Genomic DNA, 16,553 nt, shown 5'->3' with positions numbered 1-16,553 from the left:
GCTCATGTGCTGATTAGTGGGTTTTGGTTAGCCAGGTCCTTAAAATAAAATATTTACCTAAAATAGGAAACATTCATATTTAAAAATCTCTGTTCGTGGTTAATGGTCAATTTTGTGTGCAGGTAAACAAATAAATAGTTTTTTTTCCTGCTTTAAGGCCTAGTGTGAATGAACTTTAATGCATTTTTTATGTTGATACCAAAAACGGATGTTCTTTGCTTTTTATAAATCAATACGCAACATTTAATTTAAAGTTTAAAACACGTTTGATAAAAAAAGTAATCTAAATGTAATCCAAAAAGTAGTTAGATTACCTAAATGACGTCACTTTCATCATAGTATTATACAGCTGTTTAGGTCAGTATACTTTATAATAAACTTGATGGATATCATTTTATTGGTATTTCTTGTAACTATATCACTGAGACTTTCAGAGAACACCTGAACGAAGGTCATGTTTTCGGTTTTACCGAAGACCCCTCAACTGGGAAACCGTAGAAAGGCCTCGTCTCACAGTTTTGTTTCAGATACAGTGTCACCATCTAGTGGAAATATTTTTCTTTACATTTCTACCAACGTCGATACAGCTTTTCCAGACCTAATGAAACAGCGCCACCTAGCGTACGTAGAAGAACATCAGCCGAAATGTTCTGCACGCCCTTTATCATAAGGGCTTTATCATTTGCGGAAGTCACAGAGAAGAAACAATGCCTTTTTTTTTGTACACTGTAAGCAGTGTTTACTTTCGAGACGTTAGCGACTTGTTAGGACTCATGGAGCCAGTTTAGCAGGAGCGACTGTAACCGAATGAGCCTTTTGTTCGGTGTTTTAACAGCAGCTGTCTTCGCCGTTGTGATTCATCAGAGAAGAAAAACAAGCGAAAACAAAGTGAGTGACAGGGAACACCCAAGACCAAAGAGGAGAACTACAGCAGCAAAGTTACAGCAAACCTTCACGCGTTTCCTCAAAAACCAAGAGCCCTAAAAGATTTAAAAATGTGGAATATGTTGTCTCATATTGCATATTTCACATTATTTGTCCGACCCATGTACTATATTTCTTCTTAAGCTGATGTGTAAACGTGTTTGATTTGTATTTGTTATACTTTTATTTTTGAATATTTTTTTTGATTTAATTGTAAAAACAAAATATATTACTACTACTACCCTTGAGCTGATATTCCCAACTGCATGACAATCAGATGATAATAAAATAAAAGATTGCAATAAAATGCAATATTCTCTTGAGAGGTTCGTCTACAAATATACAAGCTCATTAAAACACATGAGTATTATTTTGAAATTGATTCAAACATACGAGCTAGCAGACACTTCAGTATAGCGCTCGATTTATTTACATATTTGAAAATAATGTTTCTTTAGCATATAATCATTTTAAAGGCACATTGCACTGACTGAATGTATTTAAAAGTAGATAAAAAAAGCCATTCAAATACAGGCTATTGGTTTGTTAGGTGATAATGCATAAATGCGACCAATTGCACACGCTTATAACATATACTTGTGTGTGAGAAAAATAGAAATTAGTGTATCGTTTTCATGCAGGTGATGCATAAACATATATTAAAATATCTGAGCAAAAAATATATATTTTTTAAAATAAGTACCGTTTTCTTAATATAAGAAAAACCACTGATACTCTTCATTGCGTCAACAATGAACTCGCATGCAAGTATCTACACGGTGTTAAAAACCCTAAAATAATTTCTCGGGGGCAGAGTGAGTCTGGTTTAGAAGCTGCGGAAAAACTGGAGGGAAAGCTCGTAACCGAGAAACATGGTTGCACACATCGGAAATCCTCTGATGGCGTTGACAGTCGCTCCACGAAAGAACACCTGCGTTAGACATCGATAGAAAACCGAAGCATCAGTATCACGTTCACATTCCACCAAACTTTCAGCACATTAAGAGTTGTTTTTCACTTTTAACATACGGTGTATGTGACCAAACATGTTCGAGCATGCACTCGTTTCGACTTGCTCCTTCTGTAATGGTTTAGCGGCCGTCCTGCTACGGTTTTAAAAAACGGCATCCACCAGCAACTTACGTGCATTCCCTCCGTCTTGTAGCTTTGCACGACGCAGTGCAGGATGCCCTTGTATTTCCTGTGCTGCACGGCATCCGCCTGCAACCGGCTTTTCACCACGTCCGCTGGCGTGGCGGTGACCCACGAGATGGATCCTGTGAGAAACACGAGCGCAACCGGTGAGCGAAATCTCACCCGAAACATTCTGTCCTTAAAATACCCGACTCCCATCAGGGTCGTGCTCAGGTCAAGCCAGGCCTTTCCCCGTCACGCACCGACAGGAGGGATATTTTTTTAAATGGAAAGTACAGTGAGAAATTTCAAAACAATGCCGCCTCCCACTATCCTTAGCCGGACTTGCTCTTGTTAATCTGTGCATGACTGCTGAGAAGTGGTTTGGTGTCAAACAGAGGGTCTGACTTAGCTTTTAAACAATTCAACACGTGTGCAAACAGACTGAAAAACACCGCCAAGTGCATCTGGTGTTTCGTTTAAGCATCGCTTTCAGGCCTGGAAAAGAACAGCTCTGTTAAACGGCATTTTACGCCGGGTTTATCGTATGATACTGCAGCATTCTGAGATAAGATATAAGACACAGTTCAGCATCCGATATTGAGTTATGACAAGCATAGAAATTATTAAAGAGTAGTTCCCCCAAACATGAAAACCCAACCTCAGACTACGAGCATCACTCGCTCACCAATGGCCCCTCTGCAGTGAATGGGTGCCGTCAGAACGAGAGTCCGAATAATCCACATCGCTCCAGTCCACCAATCAGAGGCGATCAGTTCAAAGCTACAGCGTCTTAAAGATGGATTTGTTTCTTACACACACACAGCTGATCGCCTGTTAAACGATGGTCTGGAGTGGCGTGAATTACTTGTAATGCTTTTATGACTCTCATTGTGACGGCACCCATTCACTAAAGAGCATTCATTGGTGAGTGAATGACGTCATGCGACAGTTTTCCAAATCCGAAGAAGCAGCAAACGCACGGAGAGCGTGTACCGTTTTTCACCAAATCTCCTTTAACTTGGACGGCTACGTGAGAAAATGTTGGTTATACATATAATCCGTTGATCCGTTTGGGAGGGACTACCGCTGGACTCGTTCGTCTTGTTGGCGTACACTGAGACTCCAGTGAAAACAATTGCAAGTTGAGCCCGTGCATTTAAAAGTCTATTAAATCGGTCGCTTATCGGGTTCAGGTTTTGGAATAGGGCCCGTGTCTGGTTTACCTGCTAAACCTCCTGCAAGCCATATGCAGCAGGGATGGGGCGAGGCGTTGCCGTCGGGATTCAGCCAGTTACAGAATAACGTGTATGGTATGAAGTACAGCGTGTAACCAGGCACATCCCTCAATATCATGGCTCCCGCGCCTCTGTAGAGCCCCTGAACGCCCTCGTTCTGCAGCACGGTGCTAATGCAGTGCAGCGGCCCCCTGTACAATGACTGGGACTGAATTCCCATCGACCGCAGAGGGACACTCCCATTCCCAGCGAGGCTAAAGTTCTCTGGAAACACACAAAAAAAAAAAGCATGCGAGAAAAATCATCATTTCCCTCTTTCGAAAGCTTTCAGCAGCCGTCCTATCGCCGTGTGCCGTCTCACACGGTAGCCATTTATACACGCGGCTTACCTGCAAGAACAGGCTGGGTTTGCATCTGCAGTCTAATTTTGACGAGGTCAACGGGGGCGCCCAGCCCCACTGAAACCAGACCGGTCAGCATGCTCGCCACGGTCAGGTCAAGCATGCTGCACGGGTGTCTGCCGTCACCGTAACGGTATCTGCTAATGAGGCGCTGCGTGTTGCTGAAGAAGCCGAACACCATAGAGTTATACACGGTGATGCTGGCCAGCGGAAAGGACAGTCCTTTGAAAAAGCCTGTAACCTGAGAACGCGCCAAAGAGAGATGGATTGTGTGCTTTTGCTTCCAATGAAAAAAAAAATTGGGTCATAATATGCAGTTTTATATATATTGCTCGTTGAGAATAAGGGAGTTGGCTCACTTACGCAAAACCCTTTCCCTTGAATTTTACTGGAGGCTTTTCATCAATTAGATAAATATATATATATATATATATATATATATATATATATATATATATATATATATATATATATATTCCATTTTTAATTAATTGAATATCAAATGATTATATATATATATATATATATATATATATATATATATATATATATATATATATATATATATATATATAATCATTTGATATTAAATTAATTAAAAATGGAAGTTATTATTTTCTAAGTAAAATTGTGTTTTTTAAACAATTGTCCTTCTTTCTGGGTGGATTTCGCCAAGCTCTGAATTTTTTTTTCTTCTTTTTTCTATGAAATATTACAGCTATTCGCTTTTTATGGTTGCAAAACTATCAACCACTATTAACAATTAACTATTTTGCTTCTTGTTGTTATTTAGTATAGCAGATGTTAAGTATGATAAAGAGATCTAAAATATATTAAAACACTTCGGAAGTACTTTAGAAGTAGCCAATATTTTATTAAAATATATGCTAATAAACAACTGGTTAATGGTGAGAGCTAGTCCATAAACTTTAATGCGTTAAAATTGCTTTTCTGTTTTTAATACGTTTCCATTTCCATTTGAAATATTCTTTTTGACTATCAAAAGACATTATCTTTTATAAAGCGACGCCTCCCACCGTAGAAATTGGTAAGGTGTATAATAATTGCGAAACAAACACGCCAGTACGTTTCTGATTCATTTATAAAGATAGCCTGCGCAATAAAGCCTTACGTTTTCCTTTTTGTAGATCGTTACAACACAGTGCAAAGTATTCTTGTATCCCTTGCCAGCTTGTAAACGAGTCTGTAAAAAGAGCACAAAGGATTTTTTTCATTATCCCCAGTGCCAGTGCATTTTATACCGTGTGGCAGCTTAGAAAGAGCACAAATATGAACTGCATTATTTTATAATATCTGCAAAATCTGGATTCGCTTTCGATACCTTGACCGTGTCGAGCGGGTGTCCCACGATCACACCGGATGCTCCTGTAACAAAAGCAGTTGTTAATGTTGGAAGGAGCCGAGGAAGATAATGATAGATTCTGCCTGTTGCATAGCTTTGTAGGAGGCTCTTCTTGCAGAACAGAGTGTCCATTTGATGAATAAGTCACATTGTTATGAGCATTTCATGGTGGGTGCACATGCACATTAGGGCTTTGCAAAATAAATGTTTCCTTTCAATGGGGAGCACCGAGTTTCCACCAAACCCCGTTTATGGCCGACAAATGTGGAGTCTTTCCCTCAAAGCAAAAAACGCGTTGTTTGGACATAAAACACCTCGGACGCAAACCTTAGCGTTTTTACCGAGTGGCTTTTGTCGAACACTTAACAGAAATTTCGTTAAAACGGAAACAGATGCGTATTCTGTTTGAAACTTGTGGGGAAAAAAAACTTTTCTTTTCTTCAGGAGAACATCACTCAGCCGATAAACATAAACAAAGACGCCTCTGACGCGGCTTGCTTCTTTCCATCTCCCAATAAAGCGTGTTTTGGACTCTCTCTACGCTGACAATGTCCACTTTTTCTCTGTCGTTTAAAGTAAAAACGCTCTAAAACGGTTCATAGTAGCAGATTCACTGAAACTAAACAGAGCTGAGCGTTTTTACACACCGGCGCGACGGTAACTAGTTGGCGAAAAAGATAAACTTCCTTCGCATCGCGCAAATAGAGGCTTCCCTTAAAACACACAACATATATCTATAGTATAATATCTATTTCGGGGGGTCGTTTGTGCTGTTAAACGCACGTGGAGCTTTTTGCAAGGCACGCAAAATTAATACAACTCACCTCCAATCCAACCCGCTACAAAATCATCCAAATGGAAGACTGTCATTGTAATAATAGGGCTATTTTACACCAAATAAATCCACAAAAGCTTCGGCATTGGTGCCGTTTCAACAGTTCGCGTTAAACATCCGTAAGCTTCATTTAACAGTCGGGCAGATCAATAAAACGGAGGTAGCAACTTCTGCCTCATCCACATATTTACATCGCTGAAGGGGGAGTGAAAGGGGGCGTCGCCGAGATACGAAAATAGATTTGTTCTCAAACAACCATTCAGAACTAGCTGAATTAAAACAATACGCTGCGTGCATATTTCACGCTATTGTGTAATATGACTGGTCAGACGTGGGGTTTTTATCATGTGACCATCAACGTGACTTGCTGGGTTTCTCTATATATTGCGGAATGCATGGAATGTGGTTTATGTGGAATATGCGTTTAACAAAATTCTCTAATCTTTAAATTATTGCTCAGTTATAACGTTGACCGGCTATTATTTACGCCCTCGGGGTCCTTCGCATGTAGGTTGGCATGTAAACAAACCTTCAAAAACGTTAATGATACGCTTCAAGTGCACGTGGAAATTTGCTAACCGTTGTTTTGCATGCGAATTATGAGGCCTGCCACTGAACACCATTAAATAAATAAAAAATAAAATCAACCAACTGTGAAACTGAAAAATGCAATCGCTGGTTTAAATCAAAATGGCGCTAAAGGTTTGACCCACTTTCAAACTCGATTTCTGATTTTTTTACTGAAACCAAAATCAAGTAGTCAATAAATGACAGACATTATTGTGAGTGTGATTATTGTGGACCGATATCATATAGATAATATATTAACCTGCATGTACAGGTGCTATTGACTAACCTAAAGCAATCAAACTGAAAACATGTCCCTTCATTGTGAAATATACTGTTGATTCACATGCCCTCAAAAACATTTTGGCACAGGTCATAAGACAGCAAATAAACCCAATGACACATGGGCCTGCTTTGAACTATATACACCGAAAAAAGCTAACAAACATTTAAGCAAATGACCGGTTTTGGTACCACTGAATCAATCTGTACATGCATTTGTACTAACGCTGGACAGTACTCTTTCAAAAGGTTGACTTTTCTACTTTATTTACTCTTAAAAGGTGCATTTAAGTACCTTAAAGGTGCATATTAGTATATAAAATGTAACCGAGTAGTACATAATTGGGGTTATTTTTGCCATGCTTGTTAGGGAACGCCCCCATTCTTACATTACCTGGCTTTTTATAAAGCCAGCACTAAAAAATATTTATACATCATTCATGGAATGCATTTTTGAAATGCTTCAGGTGGACATTTGTCTAACGTTTTAATTGTTTCAGAGCAATTAGATAAGCAATTAGAGCCAATGTTATTTCACAATGTAACCATGAAACATCACGGACACATTTTATGTTGATAGTTCACATTAGACGAACTAACTAGGCCTATAAGTAACTTACTACATGTCAACTAATTATCATTCATTTGAAACTACATATCTATAACTCTCAGTAGACTGTTAGGTGACACTGGAAATAAAAAAAACAAGCAAACAAAAAAAAAAACTTGCAACGGTGTTCGCCGGAATTCTACCGTAAAAAAACGGTAACAACATTTTTGGTTTTAAGTTGAATTTACAGTAAAATGCCATAATTTCATTAACTGATCTAATGTTAATATACCAACCTATTAAAGTACTGAAATCTGTTTGAAATACACAAGCAGCCCTTCACAAGCAGCTTTTAAATATGAACATATGTAGAAGGTGCTCAGTGTCATTCACACAAACGCTAAACACCATCACGGTGAGACTAAACGTTAATTTAACAACATTAGATGTAACATGCAACCCTAAAAAAACATATATGATAAGAAAATCCAAGAAGAAACAAGAAAATTCGAAATTCTAACTAAATGTGAAATGCAATGTTGGAATGTTGGAAACGTCATTTTACGTTTTTTTCCCTGTAAATTTTACAGGAATTTACTGTTAACCATTTAACAGCTTTTTACTGTAGCATTTTACAGTGTAGATACTGGCTTAGTAAAATAAGTTGACATGTACTTGTAAAGTTTCTGACAGTTAGTATGTCGTGGAGTCATCGAAATAGTGTTTTATTAAGTGCGATATTAAGCAGACAGTCTACTGATACTCTAATGAATACTTGTTGACATGTAGCTGCGAAGTCGCTCGCTGTTAGCAGAACGTCTAAAGTGGACTGCCCCGAAATAAAGCGTTACCAAAATCATGAACGTTTGAATCTCGCCCCTTTAATAGATGTACACAAAAAAAAACATAATGAAGGATTTGGGTGGAAAATAATTACTTGTGCAAGACTCAACTAGCAACTTCGATACATGCAGCTACTGCGGAATTTAAAGAAGAAACTGGTTTCGCAGGAAGCAAAAGCATGCTAACGAGGGCAGAAAGAGTCTATTTGTGTGATTTTTGTGAAATCGAAGGGCGATTTGTTATACTGTGAAACATAAAGAAGCAATTTATTTGGCACGTACTTATATATATCTCATATAGCCTCTTTCGTGTTGCTTACTAATGGTGGAGTCAAAATGGCGGAAAATCTGGTTTAGTGTTTTGTTTGACTATTTAGCCCATTGTGACTTATCATTAACTCACTCTTAGTAATAAAGTCACTGTGTACGGGCCATTTCTCCTTTATCACCTGACCTGAGATGGGTGAGGCCTTGAGGCAATTCTCTCGAGCATTGCAGCAATCCACGTCTTGTGCGCTCTGAGGTTTTTTAAGGATTTCGGCGAGAGCGATTCGGGCCTCCGACTAGTCTCACAAGCTACTATTGTTGTGATAAGTGATCAATATTTAACCACGCAACAGCCGCCTTATCGCCGCACGCCGGGTTGCAAGCGAGGTACAGATCGCTCCATCTGTCTGCAAATAACTGACTGTACGCGCTCTTATTTCCATGCTCTACAAGAGATCTCCGGTGCGTCTGCTGCAGACCTGACTACTAATGAGCATTTGTTTGGGTGTTAGAAAGAGGCTTGGCTGCAAATACCGTCAAACGTCAGCAGAATAAATTAAAAGCCAACACCGCACGGACAAAACAAAGTCTTTGTTACTGACACAGAATGAGCAATGCGTGCCTGGGAGAGCCGGAGAGATTGCAGCCCTCGGATGGTTTTTCTTAAGCCTTCTTTTACGGCTAGGGGGGGAAGAAAAAAAAAGCTGTAAAAAGTTGTTGTTCCAAGAAGAGAGACGAGGAACGAACAAACAGAAATGAACTAGCACACGCATTTGCTCGGAAATGTTGGCGTTTACGAAGAAAATTAAATCAGGGGTACCGTTCGAAGGATCATTTCTTATAAACAATACGCATAGACGACCGAATTAAATATGCTGGGTTTGATTTCAGAAAGCGCGTTCTTGGTAGTCAGGTTTCTTTAAGCCTGCTCGACAAGTCGGTCAGGTCAAGGTCTCTGGCTTCAGTGCGGGTGAATTTTTTCTTATTATACGCCTTCCTTTACCCGCTGATTAATTCATGCCAAAAATGAGGAAATAAAATGACTAAATATTTGCCGAAAAAAAATAAAAAATCTCTACGCAAAGACATAAAATGGCGTTTAGTGGGGTCAGTGACTAAACAGTGTTTTACCTCAAAACATGTTTAGTCAGGTCACTGATCCTGCAAACATGTTTTCAAGCCATTTGAGGTCTTTGTTGACACAGATCACAGTCGAACGCCACCGAACGGCGGTAAATGTTGTTTTTGTTACTTTAAAATTGACAGTACAAACTCTATCCGGACTGAAATAGAATTACCATTATATATTAAACTACAATAAATTTTATTATATTATTTATTTTACTGTTATTCTTACTACTTATACTAATAAAAGTACATAGCGTTTATTAATGATAATAATAATGGCGAGTTTGCAAACATTGCTGTTTTTATAACTATTGCTTTGCAGAATCCCCTCCAGTCTCATAAGAACCACTAATAGCTCCTTTGACCCGCGAAGTTGCATAAATGTTGCACAAATTGACAGAGAACAGATCAAATGAAAGGAGTTGAGTAATTCAGATTACTTTATACGTCATTGTAAAACCTTGAGTGAAGAGGGTGTGCGCAGCTCGTGAATCCCCATTGGCTCCCGAAGCGCCAAGATAGAGTCACACAGATAAAAGACGGTGATGTCACAATAATTCAGGTTGAGATGTTTTTTTTATTGCGCCTCGATCACCTGCCGTACATCTGAACGTCCTAACAGCTCAGCTGATTCATGACCGTGAACTTTAAATGGACACGTCACTGGCTATAAACGATAACCAGCCGAAACAGGCCCCGTAGCGCATGATCAGAGGCGCAAAAGACATTATTAAAATACATTTTTTTACGTTCTTTGTATTCACATTACACGCCTCGGTGGACGAGAACGAGACAAATGTAAATTCCAATGAAAGCATCCGGGGCAAAAACATTGACCGAAAATTAATTTGATATGATAATGTCACGGGGTGGCTACATGGTGCATGAACTTCATCTCAGTACATCGAAGCATTAGCACGGATTATTCACCTCAGACAGACGGCGATTCGAGTTCGGGCTTTGTTGTATAACAGTGCCTCCAAGTGACTTTTTTCATGCAAATGTTTTGCGGCCCCGGAGCGCCTCCTTACAGCTGGGGCCCGGAAGGGGGCAGCTTAATAATAATTTAAATTAGATTATATTTCAATAAATTATAATAAGAATGCAAAAAGGGAGTGATATTTTTTATTATTAACCTTAATTTTTGTTCCTGTTCTTCACAAATGAATTCTTATGAATAAATATTTAATGCATCTCGTTTTCTATTTACAAAAAGTTTGAAATCAAATTACAGGTGAATAAAATGGAAATATTTTAGTCTATATAGTGGAGTAAAGGGGTGAATAAACACACACACACACACACACACACACCTTAAAATCTCAGTTACAGCACTAAAGTCATGATCGGTTTGTAAAAAGAGTCTAAAAAATAAACTAGTGAACGATTTTACTGTGGCACGGGTTTATAAAAAGATTCAGTTTAGGTGTTATTTAAATCTGAACTGATGGTTTATCTTCAGTTCTGCGAGTTTATTATTTCTTTGAATGCTGGTGTGCTGTTTCACACCGGCATCGTTACAGAGACGCATGCTCTTCGTTACTTTGTACATGCTTGTTTTAATATTCAATATGTGTTGCGCAGGCGTTAACGGTGAACAACAATTCATGTGAAAGGGCGGGTGGGTTGCTGTTAACCATTAATGCTTTTGACTGGGAAAATACAACCTTAACGATTCTATCGCCTGAAACCAAACCAAACCTACCTCTTGCTGGAAACGTTCTGCATTTATAGATTTTCAAACAACGTAATTCTGTGTGATTTATTAGCTTCTTTGCCCGTGGGGACTTCAATTTAGGACCTCACCAAGTCCCCATGTGTGTTTTCAGGAATACAACACCACACACACCATCTACAGCTTCCCCTCGACCCCCCTAGTGGGGGCCTCAAGAACTTACTTGCGGCCCCTAGCGCACATTCACTAGAGTGTGTGAGTCCCGAGAAACCTGCAGCGAGAGCCATTCAGATCAAAGATCCTGAACATTCTATTTATGTTAATGAGAGCATTGTGACATCATCGCCTGCGTATTTGAATCTGGCAGTGTGTTCCTGGTGAGGGCAGATGCATTTCACAGCAGATGCATTTGCCTCAAATGCTAAAAATGGAGGCTGAAATGAACGCCCCCCTGCAGGGCTGTAGATGGTGCTGTGGTGTAGTGTTTGTGTGTGTGTGTGTGTGTGTTTTCTCTCCAATCAAATGGGCATGAATGACCCCGCCCTTCACTGCCTTCTATTAACCTCATTTACAATATATGAGACGATTCCAAACGTGCATACAAAATAATGAACTCTGAACTAATGAAGTTTAATTATATTTATTTAAATATAAAAAACTGACAACACATGATATGCACATTTCATTTTTCTAAATCAATCCCGTATGCAGCTGAAGTGAAATATGCAATATCCACGTGATATAAATCATCATTTTTTATTACAAGATGTCACTATTTGGACATTAATCCCACATGCATTAAAATACATAACATTCCGCCTCTAAAGTCAAAGTGCACGCACAATACTTTTGTATGTTTTTGCACTATTTTTTATGTTTGGTCTGCACAGAAGAAAGAAAAAAACAACAGTTATCTGCCTTTATTTGATCAGTCAAGCATGTTTCTTTTCTTATGAACACAAGGGGGCAGAACAGTATAATCTATTATTCTGCCAACCTATACAAAATTTGTGGTTTCTCCATGGTTTTGTACTTTAATTATCATTGACCTTTTCTCTCTTACTATAGATTCTAATCACGAAGCACAAGGCTCCGGACCGATCCCTCCAGTTCAGATGAAATGTGGAGAGGTGAAATTTCCTATAAATCTTTTCAACACTGCTCTCTTCTGCCCTTAAGTGCACACGAATGGAACCAAATACTCACAGGCTCCTCAATAATTACATCCTTTTCCCACCATTCACTTGTCTTTCTCTTTCTTTCATTCCTCTTTCTATATATTATAAAAAGACGCAGACCTACATTAACAATTGAAACTTTCTGAATATTTTAGCATTTTACGGTTATCGCCGCCGAAACCGATTATACAGAATTTTAAAAAATGATTTTAAAGGCACCAAAAGAGTCGATGAGATTTTTAAAATGTTTTTTCTGCTGCATTTAACTGATCAAAAATACAGTAAAACGCTAAAATATTTTTACAATTTAAAATAACCGATTTTTCTTAGAAAAATGGGAAAATGTAATTTTTTTCATGTGATCGAAGCTGAATTTTTCAGCGCCTTTAGTGTCACACGATCCTTAAGTAATCATTCTAACAAGCTGATTTGATGCTTAAGAAACATTTTGTTGTTATTATTAGCTTTTTTTTTATTAGATAAAGAACAGCATTAATTTGAAATGGCAATCTTGGCGATTGTATTGCATCTTTGCAGAAACAATTTTTTTTTTTTAAGAAAATAATCGAACTGACCCCCATATTTTTAAACAGTAGCATATGCAAATTTAATGATCCTGCACAAAAAACAATAAAAAGATTTTTTTTTCAAAACAGTTATGTGCAGATTGACTAAACTAAACTAAAGCCATATACAGACAGATGAAGGGTCTTTCAATGCAACGGTTAAAAATAAAACGGTGGGGCTTACAAGGATAAGGACAGCATTAAGGGCAGTGCTCAGAGCATTAAAGCTTAAATAGATTTCGTTTACACTAGTTATAAGCTGTAAATTATTTACCCTTGCTCTCTAACCTGATTTGCGATCCAGGAACAGTCTAATTATACACAGAGATGACCATTGTATTGGCTAGGGAGTCTAATGCTCATTTGCATTCAGTGAGACTCACAGGGAAGGACAACGTAAAACAGCGGATGCGGAAAACGCACAGACGTCAACCGTTCGTGACGCGCTGGGACAGCAGTAGTAGAAAGCACAAATATTAAACCAATGCATAATTCATATATCAAGAGCCCAAGTCTCGGAGCAACACGATTGCGTGCCGAAAACAAAACAAGATCGACCGCTGTAGTAAATTTGGTGAGCGTGGAAGGACACAGTTCTTGAAGGGAAAGGTTAGCACTGTCCTTGAGTCACATGAACAGACTGTGTGAATCACACAAGGGTGGGTGAAGCGGTCAAAGTTCTACAAGAACAAATTTCTTATGTAAAAGCATGACTGCGTTTCACCCTACAGCGGCAGATTAAAGGAGAAGCGACTTAATGTGGAGTGACAGTCCTAACGGAACTGGCTGAGAGTGGCGTGGCGCGGCCACGCGACGCTGACTGTCCTGGCCGCGCATTTGCAAGAATTTCTTGCAACATCTACGACGACGAGCGAAGAGGAGCCGGGCAAGCTCTAGCAAAGGTGCTTGCGAGTATTTGCAGGCGTGCGCTGTGAAAAGAGCCGCCTTGCTCTTCCGTGTCTCATCACCTGACGCGGTGTTGACGGGGAAGACCTGCCTTCAGTCCTGCCTCTTCCATCCAACACATGTGCAGAAAGATGCTCCATAAAGTGTGATAAAAGGCTCATATTTGGGTTTTGAGAGTCCTTAATAACAGGTTGACATGCATGTCTTATAATATGCATTCAGGCCTTACTCGCTCAACGGCTCCCAAATGATTCACTCGGTTATTCATTTTAGAAAAACCTCTCCTTTGCGTGACACCGATCTGCGGTGATTGGTCAGATTGGTCTTATTTTCATTTCATGGTGCCTGTAACGCCTGCTTGTGAGCTCAGCGCTGCTTTGTGCACAGCGTTACCGCTTTTTTACTGCTCCGAATGCTGCAGCTAGTGGCAAATAATACATTTTCATTCATCCCCGGGTGGAAAGACCAAGAAGTGGCGGGCAATACGCTAACGTTTCATGTTGATGTAAACATGAAACGTCTTGGGATTCATTTTAAAAATGATTCCTTTCAATAATTTAGAGTAAAGTCTTTCTTTGCAGGATGGATTCTTTCACTTAGAGCCGTGTTACGCACTGCATGGTTACGCAGCTCATTTTCAAAAATCCACAATAGGGGCATTTTAACGAGCTAGATTAACTGTAATTTACTCAGGATTTTAGCTGAAACCTTGGTCCTTTGTGATTCATAAAATGCAAGTAAGTGGCCGCATGCTTTTGAGAATAAAAAAAGCATATCGGGGGAACACTAAATTAATGCTCCTGGTTCCTGATGATGTATATACAAGGTCTTATGTAGTGAAACAACAGGTCTGTGCAAAAACCCGAATAATATTTGAACGACATTGTTATCTGTTATCCAGGCAACAGAGAAATATGATTATTTTCTGTGAACTAGCTCTTTTTTTAAGAGTTTGCTTCAGTGCACAGTTTGTTTACATAATCACACAAAGACACAACATATATGCACTTATATTATTACAGCACCCAATAATTATGTTTAATGTGAAATTGAATAAATGTCTCTTCATCATATGATATGAAATGATATCATCATATCATATCATATCATATCATATCATATCATCATATAATATCATATCATATCATAATATCATCATATCATATCATCATATCATATCATATCATATCATATCATAATTTCATCATATCATATCATCATATCATATCATCATCATATCATATCATATCATAATATAATCATATCATATCATAATGTCATCATACCATATCATCATCATATCATATCATAATATCATCATATCATATCATCATATCATATCATCATATCATCATATCATATAATATAATATAATATCATATCATATCATATCATAATATCATCATATCATATCATAATTTCATCATATCATATCATCATATCATATCATATCATCATATCATAATATCATCATATCATATCATATAATATCATATCATATCACATCATATATCATATCACATTGGTCTTCAGTCTGAGTCAAACGGTTTATTCTTACAGTTCATTGACTGTTGTAGTAACTGGAGTACTCAATGAGTTCATAGCATCACATACTCCAATACATTTTCCAAGAACTCAATACATTTTCAGGAGCCACAGATTTGAATGTTATATTCCTTGATATGCTGTTTTTTACTCTCAAAAACATCCAGTCACTGACTTGCGTTTTATGGCCAAGGTTTCAGCTAAAAGTAAGAAAAAAAGCCAGTTACATCTCTAACGGCCTTAGGCTGAGTAAATGCGCAGCCGATTTACATTTTAGGGTGATCTAGCCCTTTAAGAGGGTGTTGTTGTAGTGGCTGTCTCTACGTGTGTGTGACCTCTGTATAAACGGCGAGGACGGATCTGAGAAGACCGAGGTAGGAGAGCAACAAACAGTTACGGATCAGCGGAAACTGGGCACGTTATTTACATACAACGTGTTATTTGACCAAATCTGAGGCGACAGAGGTCCAGTATGGCAGAGCTGGATGTATAGTCCTCCAGCAGCAGTTCAAAGCTGGCAGGCTGTTGTGCTTAGTCATCTCTGGATTTTCCTCTCTGTGCTGCCAGGCCTGGCCGCTGCTCGGTCTAGACACTGGCTGCCATTGGTCATGTGCAGCTGGGAGCTGTCAAGCTTTTCAATCATCTTAATATGTCTACAGGGCACCGCGGTCCCCGATCTCATCTGATAATCCACACTTGCAGCCAAGATTAAAAAGAAGAAAACAGACTCCAGTTGTGTTCCTCTAATACCGTGTAGAGAACATAAAAAGGTAGTCCATCTTGGCATGAGTCTGTAATATGTTTGCTGCAATGGAATCCGACGACCAAGCCTCCAATGTGGCAATGAATCAATTAGTTAAATTGTGAATGCAGAAGAATGAAATTCTTCTAAACATCATTATTACTAACTGGTAACATCAGAGATGCTAATTGCAGAAGTGTAGCAACACTGTGGATCAATTGTGTGTTGATAACCTTAAAGTTTGTCATCTTTATGTTTCGTTTATTATTATGACCTAATCCATGTCCTCAGTTGTCCACACTAATTTAAAGTCCACCTGTTATGGATTTTTAAAATTGTGCGTAACGCAGCTCTAAGGGAATGAAAACATCCTGCAAAGTTTTAAATCTGAAAGTGCAACCAAGTTATTG

The 16,553-nt window shown here is 38.7% G+C and overlaps 1 protein-coding gene across 1 annotated transcript; it reads right to left on the bottom strand.

Moving 5' to 3' along the window:
* Positions 1–1,326: 1,326 nt before the first annotated feature.
* On the bottom strand, positions 1,327–6,091 carry slc25a48 (solute carrier family 25 member 48). The gene is made up of 7 exons (XM_043257865.1): positions 5,885–6,091; positions 5,040–5,083; positions 4,830–4,901; positions 3,686–3,938; positions 3,285–3,560; positions 2,068–2,201; positions 1,327–1,855 (listed from the first exon to the last, which is right to left on the bottom strand). Exons 1-7 carry the CDS (start codon positions 5,928–5,930, stop codon positions 1,751–1,753), a joined length of 930 nt encoding a protein of 309 aa, XP_043113800.1. The 5' UTR covers positions 5,931–6,091; the 3' UTR covers positions 1,327–1,750.
* Between the last annotated feature and the right edge of the window lie 10,462 nt (positions 6,092–16,553).

The sequence above is a fragment of the Puntigrus tetrazona genome, chromosome 14 (genome assembly GCF_018831695.1).
Source record: "Puntigrus tetrazona isolate hp1 chromosome 14, ASM1883169v1, whole genome shotgun sequence".
In the NCBI taxonomy this organism is placed as follows: domain Eukaryota; kingdom Metazoa; phylum Chordata; class Actinopteri; order Cypriniformes; family Cyprinidae; genus Puntigrus; species Puntigrus tetrazona.
Note: the sequence above shows the minus strand (reverse complement) of the source record. Positions and strands in the feature narration are given on the sequence as shown.

Coding starts and splice junctions, on each gene's coding strand:
- slc25a48 (XM_043257865.1), bottom strand. CDS start 5,930: ATGACAGTCTTCCATTTGGATGATTTTGTAGCGGGTTGGATTGGAG. Junction 2,202..3,284: donor GCTTGCAGGAGGTTTAGCAG/GTAAACCAGACA, acceptor TGTTTCTCACAG/GATCCATCTCGTGGGTCACC. Junction 1,856..2,067: donor ACAAGACGGAGGGAATGCAC/GTAAGTTGCTGG, acceptor TGTCTAACGCAG/GTGTTCTTTCGTGGAGCGAC.